At 38.8% G+C, this 21,229-nt stretch overlaps 2 protein-coding genes across 2 annotated transcripts in view; both read right to left on the reverse strand.

The window, feature by feature from the left end:
- Positions 1–6,810: 6,810 nt before the first annotated feature.
- On the reverse strand, positions 6,811–14,442 carry CER1 (cerberus 1, DAN family BMP antagonist). Its single transcript, XM_015652454.3, has 2 exons — positions 9,626–14,442; positions 6,811–8,754 (listed from the first exon to the last, which is right to left on the reverse strand). The coding sequence occupies exons 1-2, from the start codon at positions 10,145–10,147 to the stop codon at positions 8,461–8,463; spliced, it is 816 nt and encodes a 271-aa protein (XP_015507940.1). The 5' UTR covers positions 10,148–14,442; the 3' UTR covers positions 6,811–8,460.
- Positions 14,443–15,884: 1,442 nt separating this feature from the next.
- FREM1 (FRAS1 related extracellular matrix 1) overlaps positions 15,885–21,229 on the reverse strand; it is a 65,553-nt gene continuing 60,208 nt past the window's right edge. The window contains exons 35-36 of the mRNA XM_015615230.3: positions 21,137–21,222; positions 15,885–19,731 (exon numbers count right to left, since the gene is read on the reverse strand). Of these exons, the coding sequence (XP_015470716.1) occupies positions 19,532–19,731; positions 21,137–21,222 (286 nt within the window). The 3' untranslated portion in view covers positions 15,885–19,531. The remainder of the gene's footprint in view (positions 19,732–21,136; positions 21,223–21,229) is intronic.

Consider the following 21,229-nt stretch of genomic DNA (forward strand, 5'->3'; position numbering starts at 1 on the left):
CGCTAGCTTCCTTAAGATATGCTTGCTTTACTTTGTATGTGGTTCCACGGTAAGTGAAAGGCCCCAGCTCACTGCAAGGAGGAGGAGGAGGAAACCCCCACCTTGCAGATAAGGACATTCTCTGCCTTGTCTCTCAGAATCTTATGGCCACCCATGAAGAAAAATGTCTCTGGACTACAAAGATAACACCAGAACCCCAGTATTTTCAACACCTCTGGCAAAACCCTGCTATTATTTCCCATCATAGTAAGATGATGCAAGACCAACTCCAGGGACACCAAAGTCAAGAAAGGAGCAGCTGTATGGTGACACCACAGATTTATCGCTGTTTTCCAGAATAGTAGCATGAATGTGGGTTATGTAGTGACTGATCAAATCATGTTGTATATGAATGCGTGAAAGGCAGAGGAGCCATTTCTTAAGCACTCTCAGTGTGTCCTGATTTGAATGCTACACTTGCCCATGAATGAAGAATTACTCTTGTAATTCTGTACTTTGCATCCTGGCCTCTCTCTTCAGTCAGCACAGACCAGTTGTAACATTTCTATGACAATCAGGTTGCCTGCTGTGCTGTGCCCCTTGCTCACACGGGACCCTTACCTGGCCACAGAAGCCAATCTTCATTTAAAAAAGATAATTCAGACCTGCAAGGGATTAGCTGTGGCTGAGAGCCAAAGACAGCTTGTAATGGACAAAATTTTCAGTGTTCCCAGCTGGGAATCATGCCTTGAGCGCCCATTGCTGATGAACATATATGATGTTTTGGCTACCTAAAGGTACCCCATCTGTCTGAGTGGCATGGTTCCCACTGTAAATTGATGGGCTCTTACCCTGGAGCATTTTTCCTTTATGATGATGGATGGAATGTATGAAGAGTAATGTTGTGAGCACTACCAATGCAGAAAACCCATCTTTATTACTGATCATATTCTTCCTAAAACTTAATCATAACATGACTATTTTGGGGAAAACAAAACAAAACAACAGCAATAAAAAACCCTACGAAACCAAAATATGTTAGTGTTTAGGTAGTTTTCAAGCTGTTGTCAAGATTTTGGGCCTTGTCCTGGACTCTGTGTCCACTGTCTCGTTGTCTTCTATACAGGGCAATTGTTAACATTTCAACCTAAAGTTGCTCTAATCTGAATATATGTATTTGTAGCAGAAATTGGAGGATGTCCGGAAGGAGAAAGAATCATGTTCCAGGTAAATCACAGAAGATCAGTTCCTTCCAAACAATCTATATATGTCAATAGGAGCCTGTAACTCTGAAAGTAACAGATGTATTAATTGGATTATTAATATGTCTATTAAGGGGAAAAGAATAATTGGAAAAGCTGTTCTTCTATAAATATTTATAAATAACAAAATCCAGCCTCTGGCTCTATTCCATGACAAATTTAATGTATATATTTTTGTCTATATGTAAAAGACCTAATAAGCTGTGAAAACTTTTCACTGATTTGAAGAATGAATTTTGATGGGGAAAAAACCCCAACCAAAACAATCAAGAAATTTAAAGGAAACCATGGACTAGGGAAGTAAAATGGAAATATAAGAAAAGAGTAATAGTATGATCAATGAAGGTTTCATGTGGAATGAAAAAGAACCAGTCGGTATTACTATCTTTCATTTGAATACCAAGCGGTTCCATTTCTATTGTGGTACCCTGATAATGGCCAGTCTCTAAACCTGTAGTCCTCCCAGACAGGTTGTATTTTTTCTATTCAGGAATGTAGAGTAAACACAGCTTGTGGAACAAGGGATGTTGTCTTTTCTGGCTTACTCATAGCACAGCATTCCCCTTCTGTTAACGTGTTTTTTGAGAAAGCACATTGCAGGAGGAAAAACAGGCAGCTGTGTGCTGGACTTCCCAACTGAAAAGTCTTGGCCTAGAGATATTACCTGACTCTTTCACCAGAATATCAAATCCGGATAGATAGATAATGATTCTTCCTGTTGAACTCCATTCTGTGTGAAAAAATGTATACCTATGGGAGTACTAGCTTTGCATATCAATTTTACATAAAATCCAATATGGATGTATTACAGAAAGATCATTAGAAGTCTGCAAAATTATTCACCTTCTTCAGTGCTGAATATTGCACAATGGCATAGGATTCCTCTTGGATTTCCTGATGTCTGTGTTGTGTTGTTGTTGCTGTTTTTAAATTATCAGAGGAACCACCAGCTGCCATCCCATAAACTTTATTGGCACTCTGTAAATATTAAATCAGCCTGCTAAAATCAGGCCATGTGCAGTAACAGCTAAGGCTCTGTTATGGAGAACACATGCAAGAGAGAGGTGTGCACTGTGATTCCCACGATTCTTAGAAGCCCCTTCCTTCTTGAGACTGTTTTCCAGGATTCATTTTTAGTCCAACTGTGCCCCTTGACCAAAGTGCAGAAGGGACATTGTCTGTGCACAGATACGTACTGAGCTGAGAAGTCATCAGTATTCAGTTTCTTGGGTCGTTTTAAAATTTGTTGCTACCACATTCCTGCAGCATCACTGCCTTTTTGACTTTCTTGTAAACCTTGGTGACATACATACATAAACCTTGGTAAACTCTAGAATGGGAGCAGAATTCTTGATGTCATGAAGATCCACATCACAAAGAAAAAAGTCTGTGTCAATGAAACAGCATGCTGAAACAAAACCTGTTGTGGCCCACAATTTTTGTCAGTCACAATGTGACATACTGAGGATGAGGTTATAGGTGTTAAAGAAAAATGTGTCTCAGGCTCCGTTTTCTCTCTTACTTAATAGCTGGAGTAATCAAAGACAAGGTATGTTTTCTAATCTGCCTGCCTCAATAGCAGACATGGTGAAATCTCCTGATCCTGCAGCCCAGATAGATTAGGTGGGGTACTAAGGTAGACCAGGAAATAGTCTAATTTAGGAAGTTAATTTTTATCCTAGGCACTTCAGTGGTGTGAGGAGTTCTGCTCAGACAGTGTCCAGCTGCAGATGGCCTAGCATTAGTTCTTCTAATGCCTCTCCTCCCGCAAGAGTTGCTGACTAAAGACTAGGCAGGGCAACAGACTGCGTAAAAATTCCACATCTATGCAGTGTGAAGGTGAGTTTGAACAAGCTCCAGCAGATACAGCCTAGTTCAGAAGGCACCTTAGGTACAGGCCTGCTCAGTTTGAACACCCTGACTGTGGGCTGCAGCCACCAGCAGAATGTCAGAGTAAATGACTGGTAAAAGCAGTGGTTATACCAGGAAGAACTAAAATGACTCAGAAAAGCCCTTAGAGAAACATCAGGCTAACCCTAACTTTCTTATTTATTATTGTTGTTACCATTGCTGTAATTATTATCATTATTTTTTTAATTGTTATTGTTATAATTGTTACCATTATTATCATTATTAAATTAGTAATAGTGGTAGTAGTGGTAGTAGTAGTAGCAGCAGCAGCTTCTGGTTAATTTTTTAATTTTCAAGTGAAAATGCAGTTTGCTGATGCCATGGAGCCTGAGGCCCTGTAAACAGGACAATTTTGTTGTCAATGAGGATAGTTAACATTTTATCAATATTCTTGCAATAGCTAATCCCCATTTTTTCTCACCTGAGCAGAAGGAGTGTGCACAGCTGTGAGGGAATTATTTCAGGTGAGCTGAAGTTGGTGCTTACATGCCAGATATTCAAAGAGTTAGGTTTAGCACAACAGAAAGTACAAAATATTTGTAATTCAATACCAGTGTTTCCTGTTTCTACTGGTAAACTGTCTGATGGAGGACCCAAAGTAGCCCCAGTTCCACACCTCTTAAAAACGTGCCATTTGGCACAGCACATACTTCTGGGAGCATTGAGCAGGATCTGCTGCCCCAGCTGGATCCCTAAAATGTATGGGATGGGATTTATCTGGGAATCCTCAAAGAGCTGGCTGATGTAATTGCAAAGCCTTTCTCAGTGATTTTTGAGTGGTCTTGGGAATCCAGAGCACTCCCAGCTGACTGGAAGCTGGAGAATATTTTCAGGTTTTAATACAAAGAACTTGACTTGCGGAGGACAGAAAATGCAGGATCCTGTCAGTCTCACTTCACCATCTGGTAAAGTTACAGTGTTTATTCTGGGAGATATTGAAAAACACCTAAAGGACAACACAATCATTGGTCACAGCTAGCACAGCTTCATGAGGAGACAGTCCTGCTTATCAAACCTGATTTCCTTTTATGACAAGGTAACACACCCAGTTATCAAGGACAGATGGTGTAATCTTTTTAGACTTCAGCAAATCTTTTGATACCATCTCTCACAGGATCCTTCTGGACAAAATGTGCAGCTCACAGCTGGATACACACATCATGTGATGGGTGAGCAAGTGCCTCATGGGTCAGGCACAAGGGGTTACAGTGGATGTGGTGACATCAGACTGGGGACCCCACTGTCACTAGTGGGGTTCCACAGGGCTCCATCCTCAGCCCTGTGCTCTTCAACATCTTCATCAATGACTTGGATGTAGGACTGGAAGGGATAAGAAGCAAGTTCCCAGCTGATACAAAACTGGGAGGAGTTGATGCCCTTGAATGCAGGGAGGCCCTGCAGAGAGACCTTGACAAATCAGGGGACTGGGCAGTCACCAACCATATGAAGTTCAGCAAGAGAAAGTGCCAGATTCTGCACCAGGGGTGAGGCAACCCTGGATGTATGGACAGACTGGGAAATGAGATGCTGGGAAGCAGTGTCAGGGAAAGGGACCTGGGGGTCCTGGTCAATGGAAAGCTGAATACGGGCCAGCAGTGCCCTGGCGGCCAGGAGGGACAATGCTGTCCTGGGGGGCATCAGGCACAGCATCACCAGCGGGGCAAGGGAGGGGATTGTCCTGCTCTGCTCTGAGCTGGGGCAGCCCGACCTCCAGTGCTGGGGGCTGGTTTGGGCATCTCAATATAAGATACTAAGCTATTAGAGAGCATCCCAAGGAAGCCGGTAAAGATGGTGAAGGATCTTGAATGGAAGGAACCCTTATTCAGGTGAGCTCACTTGTCTGTTCAGCCTGACTGAGGAGCCTGATGTGAGACCTCATTTTGGATAACTTCCTTGTGAAGGACAGGGGAGGGGTAGACACTCATCTCTTCTCTGTGCTGACCATTGACAGGACTCAAGGGAATGGCCTGAAGCTGTGTGAGGGGAGGTTGAGGTTGGATATTTGGAAAAGGTTCTTCCCCCTGAGCATGTTTGGGCACTGAAACAGCTCCCCAGGCAAATGGTCACAGTACCACCCTGACAGTTCGAGAAGTGTTTGGACAATACTCTCAAGCACATGGTGTGACTCTTGGGGCCGTCCTGTGTAGGGTGTCAGGAATTGGACTCAGTGACCCTTGGGGGCCCCTTTCAACTCGGCATATTATGATTCCAGACATGATTATGCAGCTGTATAGACTGGCAGAGAGCTTCTGTCTGAGTAAGGAGTCTTGTTTTGCTCTTGCAGCAAGAAGCAAGTGAGTAGATTTATGAGAAAGAGCTGCAAGAGATTTCACCACCTGCCAGTAAAAGCTAGTCAGCTGAGAGCCATGGGGTTAGTTGTGAACGTTAGATGGTGAACAAAGTACCGAGCACAGCATGAAGTGCAGCTTCAGAGACTTTTCCCTGGAATGTATGGTTGTACAGAATTCAATAAGAATTTGATGTAACCCTGGTGTTTGATGTATTTACAGGCATTAAAGCTAGTTGCATTAAATCCACACTTAAAAGAATAGCATGGACTGAAGATTTATTCTGCTAAAGCAGTAGGCAGGAAACAGCACTTCTCTTCGTTGTTTTCTACACAAAGCACACCCATCTGAGAAATAGACAGTGGAACAAATGAAAGGGCAGAAGTATAGAAGCTCTGCTTGAAACTGATTAGAATTTTCAGAGAGCTCTGCAATAAAGTTTTGTTCTGTAAAGTAGGTTTGCACAATTGTCAGGTTAACATTGTCGGCATAGCTGCCCTGGGAAAGCTTTCATTACAGAGAGCATGCGGGCTCTGAGTAGACACTGGAACACTAGGGTGTGTTGCAATAATGTTCCTATTGAAAGCATGCACATGGTCATATGGATCACACCCATCACCTTTCTGATCCACAATGTTCTGCTTGTAGAGGCCATCGTCATTATGCACAGAGAGCAAAATCCCGTCAAGCCCTTGATAAAACATATTCCTAATATGGATTTTTTAAACACTGAGTTATCTGATCCAATTAACGCATTGATTGATTTTGCAAAATACTGTGCTAATTACATGCAACCAGTCATTGCTGGGTTAATTAAACATGCATCCAAGAAACCTACAGCACTAATCTAATTAGCAATTACTACAGCTGTCATTACCTCTTTTCACCTACTTTAAAGCTGTGCAAATTGACACTAGGAACCTCGTCCTGCAAACTCCTTACATGAATAGCTTTCTTTGACTGCAGTAATGCTTCAGCACAGAGAAGCTTTAAAAATTAGGCTGAAGACTTTGCAGTCCACAATATAGTTTAAGTTCAGACATCCTCATGATAAACTCACAGCATAGCCGTCAGTTGTGTCAAAATTACAAGATTGGAAGATTTTTCTTTTTAATTGATATGTGATCATACCGGGAGTGTCCTAGCTTCAAGTGGTTGCTTGCAAGTATCAAACCTAAAAACATACTTGCATTTCAGTAAACAAAAAACAATAAAAAATGTGGATGAACATTCTTATATATTCAGACAGCTTTAAGACATGTGTCAAACTCTGAGTAAAATGTCTCTGAACATTTGGCTTTTTCAGATTTAAAGAAAATACATCAATAAAGAGAAAAAAGTTGAGAACTTTAATGGTGTGAGTGCTTTTCTTTTTTAGGCTTGATTAAAAATAGACACCAATTTTCATACACAATACAGGGATGATAAGACCTTGATAGGTAGTTACTCAGAATGGCGTCATTTTATACGCCATAGCATATAAACAATGTATAGTTTTCACATCAGTCCTTCATGTAAAAGAATGGAGAGAAGACTTTTCTTGAGTTTTACTACACAATTTTTATTATTTATAAACAGGTTTATATGTATTAAAAGGTAACTATATACTAATCTTCAATTCATTCCCTGCAAGTGGCCTGAAGAAGCAAACAGCTTCAGACTCAGTATCAGAATGTAATTCAGATGCAATTTTTTGTAAATATTCAACATGGATCTTGGATTTCAAAGCCATGTATTCTTTGACATTGACTATTGCAGTTCAAATACAAGGAGTCATTTACCCAGCCCTTGGATTTGACATCGAATAAGCTAAGTCAACAGTGATTTCCAGTACCCTAAAAAAGAGCTTTGATAGTTTAACAACAGTGTCCCAGGTCTGAGAGCAGATTCCCAGAGGACTGAAAAAAACTGGCATAGAAATATGCTGAGCTCTGTTGCTGGAAGCTGATCTCTGTCTGGTGTACCAGGTCTGCAAGCGAAATCCAGGGAGAAGCAGCTGGAGAGAGCTGGAAAGCCAGCAGTTCAGCTAATAGTCACTGGTGCTGTGTTGCCTATCACAAGACTCCAATGCTTCCTAGCAGGGTTCTCTCAGCTGTTCCTGTAAAGTTGTTAAGGTGTTGCTATATGATAAAGTCTTTCTCAGATCTTCTGTTGCACAAATGCCTTTTCTGCTTTAGTTCAAGCATTGAGAACATGATTTAAACTTTATCTTAGATTCTCTGACAATGTTAAAATTCACTGGACTGGAAAATGTGCATTGTCTTTCCACAGTGAATTTAAATAATAACATCAGTGTATTCATCTGTGATGTTTTCTGTAAGAGTATGGATTTATTTTTTTTTCTCCTTCTGCAGTTGAGCACTTTGAGTAAAAATAAAAGTACAGAGCAAATGCAGACATGTGGAAAAGAGAGCACGCAGTTTCTATGGCAAAATAACCCTTTTCCATTATCTATTGGTGTAAATTGTGTGGTATATTAGTTTTCAAGTAGAACTGAGCTCCAACTGGGATCAATCAGTATGACATTAACTAGTCACAGCTTCCTATGTACATAATGTCCATTTGTGTTTTACACTCTCCAGCCATTATCTTGATGTAAAAGTAGACCCGTTTTTGTAGGGAACAGACTAAAATCTCATCTTTGTTGCCAATAGAGCTACAAATTGGCACTCCCTGCAAGCAAAGGCAGTGAAAACAAGTTAACATTTGGGTTTTGCACAGAAAAATCATGTTATTTCACACTTCTAGCATCCTAGAAACAGTGATAGGAAGGGTAGAAATTTTTTAAAGTTTTCCCCTAGTAAAGTAAGACCTTTACACATAAGCTCAATAACTTTACCTCCTTTTCCTTAACAGCTGCAGGGAAAAATTTATTATACTTTCAGTAAAGTTATTGTTGAAACGGAGATCATGTCTAAAGTCTACATTTTTAATATTTTTTTGTACAAGGATGATGACAACTTGTTTGAATTTTTCATTGGCAAATTCTTATGATCAAATTAAGAAGTACTTTCCACAGGTTAATTGTGCTCATGTACATTTTCATACAAGTCTGACAGTAGAGATCCAGTCATAGGGTCTTTAATCTTCAGAGTTTCACATTTACACTCTTCTACAATCATGATTTCTTTGACCACTGGAACAGAATCAGTGCAGTTGAGATCCAGGCGCTTCATGGAGAACTTGCTGGGCAAGCAGTGAGAACAAAAGGTATAAAGATGATCTTCTGAACCAGGAACATGAAAAGAACTACATTTTCCAAAACACAGATTATTCTGTATTGTCACCTTTTCACAGCTGTTATGAGTAACACCCTGAAACAGAAAGCAGTTTAATGTTTCAGATGCAGAAATGGCCCATGGACTTTGCTAGAAGGCATAAATGAAAAGGAAAAACAAAAAACAGTGCACTTTTTTCTTCTCAGAACAAACAGTACAGGTTTCTAGACAACATGTATGTATGTCTGTGTGAAATAACTTTAGTTCTGGATGTGAAAAGACGTTGTCCTTGACAGATTGTGATTACAGAAACACTGAGAATAGAGGGAGATTTACGAGGAATGCAGCACTTTTACCTATACTGTTTGCTTGTCTTGATGTTACAGTGTGACAGAATGACATCATCTATGGATGGGACAATTTACCAGTTCTCCAAAATTCTCAGCACAGAATTAGATGTAAGCATCAGTTTTCTAATTAATACAGGAGAAAACAATCTTTGCTTAGCTGTGAGAAAACAACCAGCTTCTCCTGTAAATACTTGTTCTGAGAGGCTGTATATGTGCACACACACACACGCATGTGTGTGTGTATACACATACTTATCTATACATATATATAGAGAGAGAGAAGATCATAATTCAAATCTACAAACAGTTGAGATGTATATTCATTGAATGGATAATTACTCATCATTTCCCTGCCTGCTTAGACTATGTCTGAATATCGATGCATAAAAATAATAAATAACTCTATAAAAATTGAGTCTGTGGCTTTCCAGTGCTGCAATTTAGCAGTTTGCCTCATCAGACTAAAACTTTTTCATTAGCATCTTTCAGCCACTTATCATGAGCAAGTGTTCTGAAACCCTTTGACTAAGCCACTTAAACAACCCATGTCCCTTTAGTTGCTGATTACAAGAGACAGGGGAAAGGCCTGTTTGTTGATCTTGGATACTTGTTCTTACCTGGGCAAAAGGCAGGGTTCTGCAGTTTTCTTGGTGCATTTCATTGGTCTTGATTGGCAGAACAACCTCTTCAGATGCTGAATTTTTCATGAAATGTTCCCAGAATTTCTTGGCATCTTTTCTGTAGGAAAATTCAGACTCTCTATTGCTGGAATAATGGGGTGGAGAGAAGTTTTCCACAGGAGGGATCTCTCTGGGTGCAACCCAGGTACTCGGATTTTGGTCTGCGTGGAGTCTCGCATTGGGAAGTATGAATCTGGACATTTTTTTCTCCTCTTTCTTCTCAATTCCAGATGCTGTCTGTGGAATTGATACAAAAAAGCTTGGTACTTTCAGTGTCTCTTCAACTCCTGCTGGGTTCTCACTTACCAGCTCAGGAGAACTTTGACTTTTAAACAGATTTTTGTCCAGGTAGAGAAAGTGCTGAAATGGCCTTCTGCTTTTCCTTTGCTGTGAATTTCTCTGTAGCTCTGTGGCTCCAAGACATGAGAGCACGAACATTTGAAGGAAAAACAGCGACATGATCCTGGAAAGGGCAACCAAGTAGATCTGCTGCTATTGCAGTGCATGTAGTATGCTGGCTTTATACAAGAACCTACAGTCAGATTATAGCAGAGGAGAGGAGGGCTCAGGGGAGACCCTGGTGGGGTCTAATTGCATTCATTTACTGTAGATTACAATTATGATAGGGAAGTTTGTGCTAATGAAACTCTGCTTTCAATCTGAGTTATGTGTATTAGAAGCGCCTATCTAAAATCTAGTATCCCAGGATGTTGTGGAGGACAGAAGGAGTCAACAGGAGGAAATGTTTGGATAAGGTGTCTAGTTTAGGCTGAGGAATTAAGTAAACATTTGAGGTTGTGTATTAGAATGTTCAATGTGGTCTTCATTGTTTATTTTGACTTTCCGTTCCATACAGCCAGAGACTGTCAAAACAGGGAATGTTATTTCATTACAATAGGAAAAGGCAAGCTGATTAAAGTTTGCTGAAACAGTAAGCTCAATCTAGAGACTGTGTTTTTTAAAGTTAAGTCTAACTTGGACTTTCAGATTTGGGATATGACCCAAGGCGTGCATGACTAACAGACTGCTGCTCAGACAGTCAGAAGAATCTGTCAGGAGGCACTAGCCCTTGTTTCATCTTCCTCACAGCAGGTTTGCAGCTGCTGGAGTGCAGACATGTCACCAGCACAGAGCAGAAGGTCTCAAGTGAAGAAACTCTTCTTCCTGGGTTTTCAAAGATTATCTATCAGTGCCATATCCTGTTCAGGCACCAAAGCCACTCCAGGCATCCTATAAAGTGATAATAATGATAAAAGAACATTTAAGTAAAATGTGTTAAAAAAATACATTTATGATTCTGGCTATCAAAGTCTCAACAGCAATACCTAAAGACTACTATGCACCTTAAAACAGAGGCATCTCTTGCAAAATTTCTATGTTATGCAACATGTAAGAAAAAATAATCTGCTAGAACAGCACATAGAGAAAAGCTTTGGGAAAAGGAAAAGTTATTTTCAATAAATATTGCAAACAGTAATCCTAATATTAAAATACAAAAAAGAAATTCTGCTTCAGATAATTTGCCATTTAGGTACTCCAATCTCCACACACTCCTGTTTCTGCAACATTTCTATTATTCTTGAAAAATTAAGTTGTGCTTACCAGATGTATGATGTTACTTGACCTTAATTTCCAGGGAATTTATTTATTGCCTAGAACTGCAGTTTGAATCCTCATATCATTTCTGTGTTCACCAAAAAATTTGAACTGAAGCAGTTGACTTTTGTAACTAAAATACCTTGTATCTGATTTGTACTGGTAACTGTCACTCAAAAGTATTCAGCAATGACAAGAACATTAAATTTTGTGTTTTCCTTCTTTTCCTCTCTGTTTTAGTTGCCGAAGAGCCCCAAGACTATACATAAAATATTATTCTATAATGTATTATGTTGATGCAGAAAATGTGGCACATTTGTCAATGCCTTTCAAACGTGAAATTTGGCTGTTTGAAGCAAGATACATATTTTCAGGATATCTAACTATGTCTCTGATAATGCACAGATAAAAATTAAGTAAATTGTAGAATTGGAATGATTTGTCTTCCCAGACTATCTAAACTAAGCTGACCTGGGTTTTTCCTGCAGTTTAAATGTTATCAAGGTATGTATAGAAATCTTAGTATTGACATATATGTAGAGATATTTTGATAGATGTCATATTGCAGTGCAATGGCAATGAAAAAAACCTCTTCAGGATCAGAATCCACTCCTCGTACTTACCATTCTGTCCTGTAACATACAGCAAGAAGAAAGGCTTTTGAGGCCTTCAGATGTAAATGCATAAATTATTATTTACAGAAGAGTAGGAAAGAAGACTGAAGCAAAGCAGTGTCAACAAATCACTCTGCAAGCTGTTCCACAACCCAAAGACTGCTTAAACAACTCTCTTCACTTCTAGGTCAAGCCATTTCTAGTTCCTGATTCTAGGTCTGATGAGACCCCAAAGCAGCGCTCCAGCTTTGGTTCTGCCAACGAAGTCTAATACTGTTCCTTCATGCCTATAATAGTATGCTATGGCTGCTTTCTAAGATGCAAAGTTGTTGAGACATGGAACATGATACATTTGGGTTTGTTCAATATCCAAACACTGCCATGATCTGTTTTGAAGTCAGCTGCCTATGTAACTGTGCAGACGTAGCAGGTCTCTCAGCCTCTCTGCTCAGGCTAGAGCCTGCCTGCATTATAGGAAGGTATCCCAGCTCAGACAGCAAGCTCAGATGGTCATTTTGAAGTTAAAAATAGCACACATTTGGAAGTTTCTTTGTGGAGTCATCAACTGCATAGACTGATAATTGACTACAGGGATTGGACTGGGCATATAATCATTAGTAATCCAAATATGGTCCTAATCTCAGTTTTCCACAAAAAAAAAAAAAACCCAAAAAAAACCAAACCCCAACTGTTAACTTGTTTTCCTGCCTGTTTACCCTTTCATATAAGCATAACACGTTTTCACTGTACTCTAGTTGTTTAGTCTTATGGCTATATGCAGTAGTGTCTCTCAAGCAGGGTTTGTTTTGCCATCATAGTAGCAATTTATTCAGGATATTCTGTTATCACTAGAAATAGCCACTGTGACTGTTTGCCCATCCTTTAAAAACTGTCAGGTCTATAGATGATCAGTGCTATGCAAATGCAAAGTGGGAAATTATTCATTTCTTTCAAAGCTGGAGTTTATTCAGTCATTAATGGACATTATCTACACAGCCAGTTGATGCCTAAAAATAATTCTTGGGCACTGCTTGAATTACTTGCCTCCTGTTGAGCTAAATAGCCTCATCATACTATGATTAATGGTATAAAATCATTAAAATGGATTTTATATATACAGTCCAATTCAATATCTTACAAATTTCAAAACACATGCTATGTAGACAAACTTGTATCCAGATTTATCTTTCACAGATCCCATATGAAGACCTGAGAACTAATGAATTATCACTATGCAGTTTATTCTCCAATAATTGTACTTATCAAAGAAGGCCATCTGTGGTCTTTGTTTTACTGAGTTTCAGGGAAACAGATCACATACAGGCCTCATGGGAAATTTTTAATTATGAAACCAAGAGTCTTTTAACAAGGTATGAGATGAAAAAATAGTCAATAGGTTTGTTTAGTTTTGTACCTCCAACCTTAGTTACTCTACATCACAAACTCCCCTCTGTTTCAAGTCCTCTCTTGCACTGTTTCTTTCTTCACTCATTTATGTTTTCCTGTTTACATTTCTCTGTTTCTTTTCTTTGTTCTGGCAACAGAACAAGGAACAGCATTAAGTTTTATACTTCAGCCAAAATGAAGGTGCTCACACTTTAAAATGTTTTAAAGTAAACTTATGTCTTCAGCGGGGCTAGGACGAGCATCCTTTCACATATATTGGCCCATGTTCTCCTGGCTGTAGGTATATTCACAGGATGCGATGGGTGCTTCTGTTTCTGAGCAGTACTGGCATATATGTACTGCCTAATTGATAGTGCATCCAATTACAGATCCAGCCTGAGGAGTTCTCTTGGACATGTAACTGATTGCTGCAGATTGCTTAGGCATGGGATGAGGAAGACACTGGAAAAACCTGTGGGACAGGGAAAAAGGAGTCTGGGAAAAGACACATTTCAGTCTTCAGTAAGATGCATCTTCCTAGGTGAATAATTTGACAGAGAGAGAGAGGTTATTCACTGAAGAATTTGACACCACCAACAATATGTTTGTAATATAATCCAAGGAAGGTGCACATAAGATTAATTGCATTAAAATAAAAATATAGATTTATCTTAAAAATTTTTCTGTATGCATAAAATACTACTTTGTTCACTCTGATTATATGCAATACTTCAGATACCAGGTTCTTAATCACAGAATCATTAGAGTTTAAAGGCACCTCTGGAGATCCAACCTCCCTGCCAAAGTAGGGTCACCTAGAGCAGGTGATATAGGAATGTGTCCAGGTGGATTTTGAGTGTCTCCAGAGAGGGAGATTCCTCAACCTCCTCAGGCAGCTATTCCAGTGCTCTGCCACCCTCAGTGTAAAGAAATTCTGCCTTCTGTTGAGGTACAATGTCTTGTGCTTTAGTTTATGGTCATTGCACCTCAACCTGTTGCTGGGCACCACCGAAATGTTATCTGGCACCATCCTCCTGACACCCACCTTTGGGATGTTTCTGTGCATTGATGAGATCCCCTCTCAGTCTTCCCCAGACCAAACAGGCCCAGATCCCAGAGTCTCTCCTCACAAGAGAGAAGCTCCAGACCCCTGACCATCCTTGTGGCTCTCCACTGGACCCCAGAACTGGACACAGCACTCCAGGTGTGGCCTCACTGGGGCTGAGCAGACGGGGAGAGTCACCTCCCTTGACCTGCTGGCCACACTCTGCACCCCAGGATACCACTGGCCCTCCTGGCCACAGGGGCACTGATGGCTCATGGACAAGTTGTGATCCACCAGGAGTCCCAGGTCCTTCTCCACAGAGCTGCTCTGCAGGAGGTCAGCCCCAGCCTGTGCTGGCACTTGGGGCTGTTCCTCCCCAGGAGCAGGACCTGACACTTGCCTTTGTTGAGCCTCATTAGGTTTCTCTCTGCCCAACCCTCCAGCCCACAAATCTTATTTTTACATACCTGGTCACAGCCTCCAGAGTGATCTGTGCCATCAGCTTTCCAGGGATACAGGTGAGGCTGACTGGCCAGCAGTTTCCTGGGTGCTCTTTGTTGCCCTTTTTGAAAATGGGAGTGACACTGGCTTTCCTCCAGTCATTAGGCACCTCTCCTCCATTATTTTGCAAAGAAGATGCAGAGTGGGCTTAGCAACAACATCTGCCAGCTCCCTCAGCACATGTGTATGCTTCCCATCAGGGCCTGTGGATTTATGACTTTGTCTGCCTAGCTCATCTCTAACCAAACCCTAAATGGCCAAGGGCAAGTCTTCCTTTCTCTGGCCTTTCTCTCTTGCCTCCAGGGTCTGGGTTTCCTGAAAGATGTCCTCAGCAGTGAAGTCTGAGGTGAAGAATGACTTCAGTTACTCTGCTTTCTCTGTATCTTTTATCACCAGGATAGGCTTCCCCATATAGCCTCTATCTTTTTCCACATTTCATAAATTTCTTCTATTTGATAGAAGCTCTCTGCTCATCCCTGTAGTTCTCCTGCCCATTTTGTTTAATTTCTTGCTCATGGGAATACATTGGTCTTGAGCTTTGAGGACTGCTGACTATTGACCAGCTCTCCTGGACTCCCTTGTCTTCTGTACCTCTAAACCATGGGATTCCTCTAATTAGGTCCTGTTGATTAGGGCTACTTCTGATGAAAATAATGCATTACCTCAATGCCATTAAAAAAGCCTTAACTAGAGCCTGTTTTGTTCCTGTTACTTGAGTACAATGATATCAAGAACTAGAGTCCATATAGTTTCTTAAAGGGTAACAAGAGAGGAAAACTCCTTTTGAAGATGACTGAGGTTTCTTAGGGACAGTGACTTTTTTCACATTCTTCCTTAAATCAAGAATCGTATTAAAATTCATTTTTGTAACTGACAGTCTTGCTTGAATTCATTCTTGTTGTATATCTGCTTGCAGACCTATAACTTTTCTTAGATTTATTTTTCAAAATAAACAGCATTTTCTCTTTTATATGTACTCATGGTACAAATGTCCTTATATTATTCACTCAAGAATAGCCTCAAAGAGAAGAAAAAAATGAACTCAGAAGCTGCATAGAGTAAACAGCAGTTATATTAAGTGCATTTATACTATGTTAAACACTTGAGTAATTATCACTAGAAAACAAGCTTTTGTGAGATTTTGAAATTAAGAAATTCATATTCACCGAAGTATATATTGGAGGTTTTTATTACCACACATTGCAGAGTTAAACATGACAATATATATAGTGTTCTGAATAGAAGACTTACAGCAGCACCAATCTTGAGATGTAAATATTGCTGAATCACTAGTATTCACTGAACCTTATGCATAATTATATCAGTTATTTTTATAATTTGAATGAATAAAGACTTTAATAAATTCAGGATTCAATAAACTATCCATGTGTAGAAAGAAGATCTGGAAATTTCTTTTTTATATTTTTCAGACTAAATACTTGATATATATATACATATATATATATGAAGCTAGTAAAAACTCAAGTGTTTTAGAATATTTTGGTTTAGAGTAAGTGCTCCTGTGGCCTGTGTCTATCCATTTTCTTCATAACCATTGGCTTTGAGTTAACTACCTCCCTGTCAAGTTTTTTTAAAATATTGACATATTTAAAAGATACTTGACAGGGAGTGAAAGTGGTTAAAAGTGACAAGCGCACACAGTGCTTACAGAGCCCATGCCTGAATAGAAATCTAAGGTAACTCCTAGGTTCTTTTCACTGAGCATCTTGATTCTGTTGCTCTTGGGTATGGATATATGGATAGTTCTGGTGAAATAAATCCTTTGTTTATCCAGAAAGTGTGACATCCGTATGTGAACACCAGGATTTACATGCTCCTTTTCCTTACTTTCAGCCATTTGAAATACTCCTGGTGATGCTGATCCTCTAAATACTGATTTTTCCTGGAGTTTACTCAGAGTTTAATTAAAAAATGCTGAAGATGAAGAGATCCCCAAAGCTTCTCCTACAGTCCTACAGATAGACCTACAGTCTATCCATTACTAAACTCCTTAGAAGCAATAATATCCTATGCCAATAGAAAAAAAATAATTATTTGTGCTTTCCCTGATTTGTTTTGTTCTTTGAACTCCAGTATTCAAATAATAAAAATAAAAGATGTAAAGATCTGTGGAAAAATACTTATTTAAAGACAGAAATAAAATTTATTAATTAAATGTTTGGAACAGTTAATTGTATTGGAAAAAAATTCAGCAGCCTTTCAGGGCAGAAATATATTTGCTCTGTAGTATAAGAATTTTAGTTTCATTAGTGTATTGTGTTAGATATAATTAAATTTGCACAACTAAGAATCTTCTGTGTAGTGAAATCTTCATACTCTGCAGTCACTTTAAAGTAGTTCAAATGAAGTTCAGAAAAGGGAAGATTTCCCCTACTCTCACAAAAGCAAACCTGAGGTCACTGTTGTGTCAGATGGCAGAAGTCATTTATTAGTTACTGATCAAGTAACAAGCACCTTTGCAGAATCCTCACTCTGTTGATATAATTCATTTATTATGTAATTGGGAGAGGTATTTGAATTATCTCAATAGGCTTTATCAAAGTAGCACCAATAAATTCTACAGCTTTCATTTAAAAAAGCCCTAAAGAAATAAAGTTTATATTTTTATCTAAGTCAATTTTCCCTGGCATTCCAGAACATACCACTAAGAGATATTGAGAGTGCTTTTTCGACACTTATTTTTTTTCTGTAACAAAGCCTTTCAGAAATAAAAACAGCCATAAAACCAGATATTTAGAAGTAGTTGTTTTGGAGACAAATAGCATATCTATGTTGACCTACAAAACTCCTTAAACAAAAGAATTTCTGACTAGAAATGTCTAGAAACTTGTCATAAATATTACCATGAAAAAAAAATCCTGGAAATCCTTTTGTCTGCATCTGTTGATAGCAAACAAACAAACAAACAAAAAAATAAATAAAACGCTGAGGAGGTTCTCTCACTGAGTATGTTTTTTTTCTTTTTTCTCCAATTCTGTGACGCAGTCATACTTATTGGCAACAGTCCTTTCAGGAAGGTTCTCTCCTATACACAAAGACTGTTCAGACTGTTCAGCTGCTGACATTTTGATTTGACTTGTCACAGGCAAGAAGGAAAGATAAGTCACCAAGCATGACAGAGGCAAATATATAACCCCTGAAACAGTGTCCATCTCAGAAAGGAGAGGTGATTCTGCTCTGTCTATCCCTTGCAAGACTGAGAAATTGCTATGAGGAACCCAAGAAGGAGGTTTTGTGGCTCTGTTGCAAAACTGATCCAGCGGCTGGCTGAATAGATGAGCAAAGGGGGGATGAACTGCTGGCAGCAGGCAGGCAGATGGGAAGGATGAGAGTTCATAGGTACAGGGCAAACTCACCCTACTCACTTCCAAACCAACTGTCACACAGTGACTCATGTTGAGAGGAGCTTTAATTTATTTTTTTTAGGAAGCCTATGCTTGGATCCTCATTTTACGTTTGGTTTTGGTTCTGGGTTTGGTTTTTTTTGGTTTGTTTGTTTGTTTGTTTGTTTGTTTTGGTTGGTTGGTTTGGGTTTGTTGTAATTTTAAGGCTGGCAGTAAAATGTCCCAAAGCAAGCTTTTGACAAGTAAAATATAAATCTACTATACTGTTACAAAATAGTTATAGTGCAACTATATTTATCTAACATAATAAGTTCTGGCCAGCTGGTTTTTTTTTTTCTATTAATTGCTGGGTTTTAAGCCTTTCTCAGAAATAAATGTGGATTTTTAAATATTATTTTTAAAAGCCTCAAATCCCTAATAAGTACTTAGATTAATACTTTTCCAAAGCCATAGCTGCTTTACTACAAAATATGTCTCATGATTACATTGGTTTATACACACATATAAATCCTATTGATGTTCATGTATCAGTGAATATCCCCAGATAATATCCTAGGATTAAATTTACATGTTTTTTTTTAAATAAATCATCATTTGCTATAGCATTTGATTTAGAGATGTCCCATTATTTAATTACACTAAAAATTACAGCACCATCCTGCAGTTCTGGAAAAAAAAAAAAATTGAAAAAAATTCCTTAGGAATGGGAAACAGATGCAACTCTGTGTGGTCAGACCCATTATGTTCTGAAGCTGGCCTTGGGAGGTAGAAGGTAAACAAGGCTTTGCTCCTGTTAGTACTCTGTCACCTGGCAATATCCAGTTATTTGTACCTTTGTAAGATGTACTAGTGCATCACCAAAGAAACTCCAGTACTCACATGATGTCACTCCCATTATCACCCAAGAATATCTGTTTTTAAACAGCTGTTTACCCTCATTTCTAATCCCAGTAGTATATCCTCTTTTTGTGACTGCAGAGTAAAACTGCAGTTCACAATCCTTCCTTTAAGAGCAAAGCAAATCAACTGACATGGTACTTTCTTTAAAAGAAAAAGTACTGTTACACAGAAGTGTGAGGAAAGACTTGAGACTCTGGTATAAAAATACGTATGAGTAAGTGACAGATCAAAGTCTTTGGGGAGATTTCAAAACCTTAACCTGAGATTAATTTTTGCAGCTGATTTCTGTACCTTGGTTAGGTGTATATATATAAACATCTGTACCTCAGACGGCATACAAAACAAGCCTTGCTGATAACTAGAAAGGTTTTGTAATGCACCTAACATACTGAAATAGCACGAATGTCCATATGCTTTCAGAGGCATCCTCCATCCATTACAACTTTCTTGAACATATATAGCTGTTTGGTTTGACCTTCTTGCAGTCAGTTGCCTGCCATTTTCCTTGCTTCTGCACAAATACACAATTTTTTCCCTTCACTGGAAAGTGGTGGGAGCTTCTTCTCCAGTTCATGTAGGTTACAGGTTCTCCTCCATTCCACTCCCAATGTCCAGGGTTGACTTGGTCATTCAAACCTGTGTGAAATCAGTAAGACCAAATCAGTGATGTTTATTGTCATTGGAGCCAGATGTCAAGAGAGTCATGTTGTTCTATAAGTTGCTCAAAATTAAAAAATGCATACAATTGCATGCTGAGAGAAAAAGAAAACATCTGGTAGAAGACAAGCAAAACACAATTTATGATTTAATTAGTCCACTTTAATCACAGTTAGCGCCATAAGAATAAAGGAAAGTACACTTTTCTTCAATAGCATATATCTAAAATGTTTTTTTCTCCTTTCATCTATTATGCATCTATCACCTCATAGGTTTCTCTTTGGATACTTGAAATAGCAAGGAGTCTGGACAGCATCAGATGCCTTCAGATTTCTTCTGAATATAAAATTCTGCAGTCTTTGTGGACTGGGTTTACACTGTTTAAATTAACAGCTGTAAAATTAGCTTGTGTTAATTAGTACAGTATAAATCATATCTTTTCCCCTAGCCTCCTCAGAGTTACTATCCTTCTCCTAGCCTCGTTAGAGTTACTAAGATCAGTATGTGTTGCATATAATTTCATACATGACCTGTCATTTTAGGAGGGACCATAATAAGGAAATTTGCATTAAGAATCTTGTAGTCTTTATCTTTGTCAAACAAGCTTATTTCTTTCAAGTTAGCAGAATTATGATACCATTAAAAATGATCCAAAACTGTGTTTTTTGAAGTTAATTTAGTTTACCTAGTGGATCCATCTCAGAAAAATACTAACACCTGATAATTGCAGTTCAGAATCAAAGAAAAAGAGCCAAATTGAAGACAGTATAGCAGAAACAAGAAGGGTTAGATAAAAGCAGTAGCTCTAGTATATGAACTAAGACAGTCATTCACAGAAAGGAGGTACTAAGAAGACCCATGCAAATTCTTTGCAGTTGTCATTAAATGTAAAGTGTCTAATAAATCTAAAATTATGATTAAATGTTCTTTAGCTTATCATCTAATTAATTAACAAGATTAATTACACAAGATGACACCATTAAATTAGAAGGAACAAATAATTATTTAAGTTAAAACAAAACAAAAGAAAAAGCTGAATTATGGATAAATAAACTAACAGTCAAAAGAAAGATGAGATAAACAAATTTGAAGGAGCTGCACCAGAACTACTTTCACAAGCTTGTGCCAAAATAGGAAAGGTTTCAAGATAAAAATAGTCCAGCAATAGACATCATGATAAACTCATCTTTTTGATAAAGACTTATAAAAGTAGCCAGCTAAATTATGGCTTTTGGTTTATGCCTTGCACTGAAATAATAAAAGCAGCAGAATTTGAGGACAGTACATTGTTTGAAAACTTGGCTTGAACAGCTGCAGCATTTCTGCTTTTCAACACATACAGGAACTGCAGCCTGCAGAGGGGACTTGCAGCCAATATTCTTACCTATCCAAAAGGGCCTCCTCCCACTGAAGTCCCACAGCCACCGCATATGTTGTTCATTAGCCACACTTGTTAGACTCCCCAGGTATCTAGGCT

This window comes from Parus major, chromosome Z, assembly GCF_001522545.3.
Source record: "Parus major isolate Abel chromosome Z, Parus_major1.1, whole genome shotgun sequence".
Taxonomy (NCBI): Eukaryota; Metazoa; Chordata; class Aves; order Passeriformes; family Paridae; genus Parus; species Parus major.

Excerpts from the sequence above, each read along its gene's own strand:
- CER1 (XM_015652454.3), bottom strand. The coding sequence starts at position 10,147 with ATGTCGCTGTTTTTCCTTCAAATGTTCGTGCTCTCATGTCTTGGAGCC. Across the intron at positions 8,755-9,625 it reads GAACCCTGCCTTTTGCCCAG|GGTGTTACTCATAACAGCTG; the intron begins GTAAGAACAAGT and ends TTTCTGTTTCAG.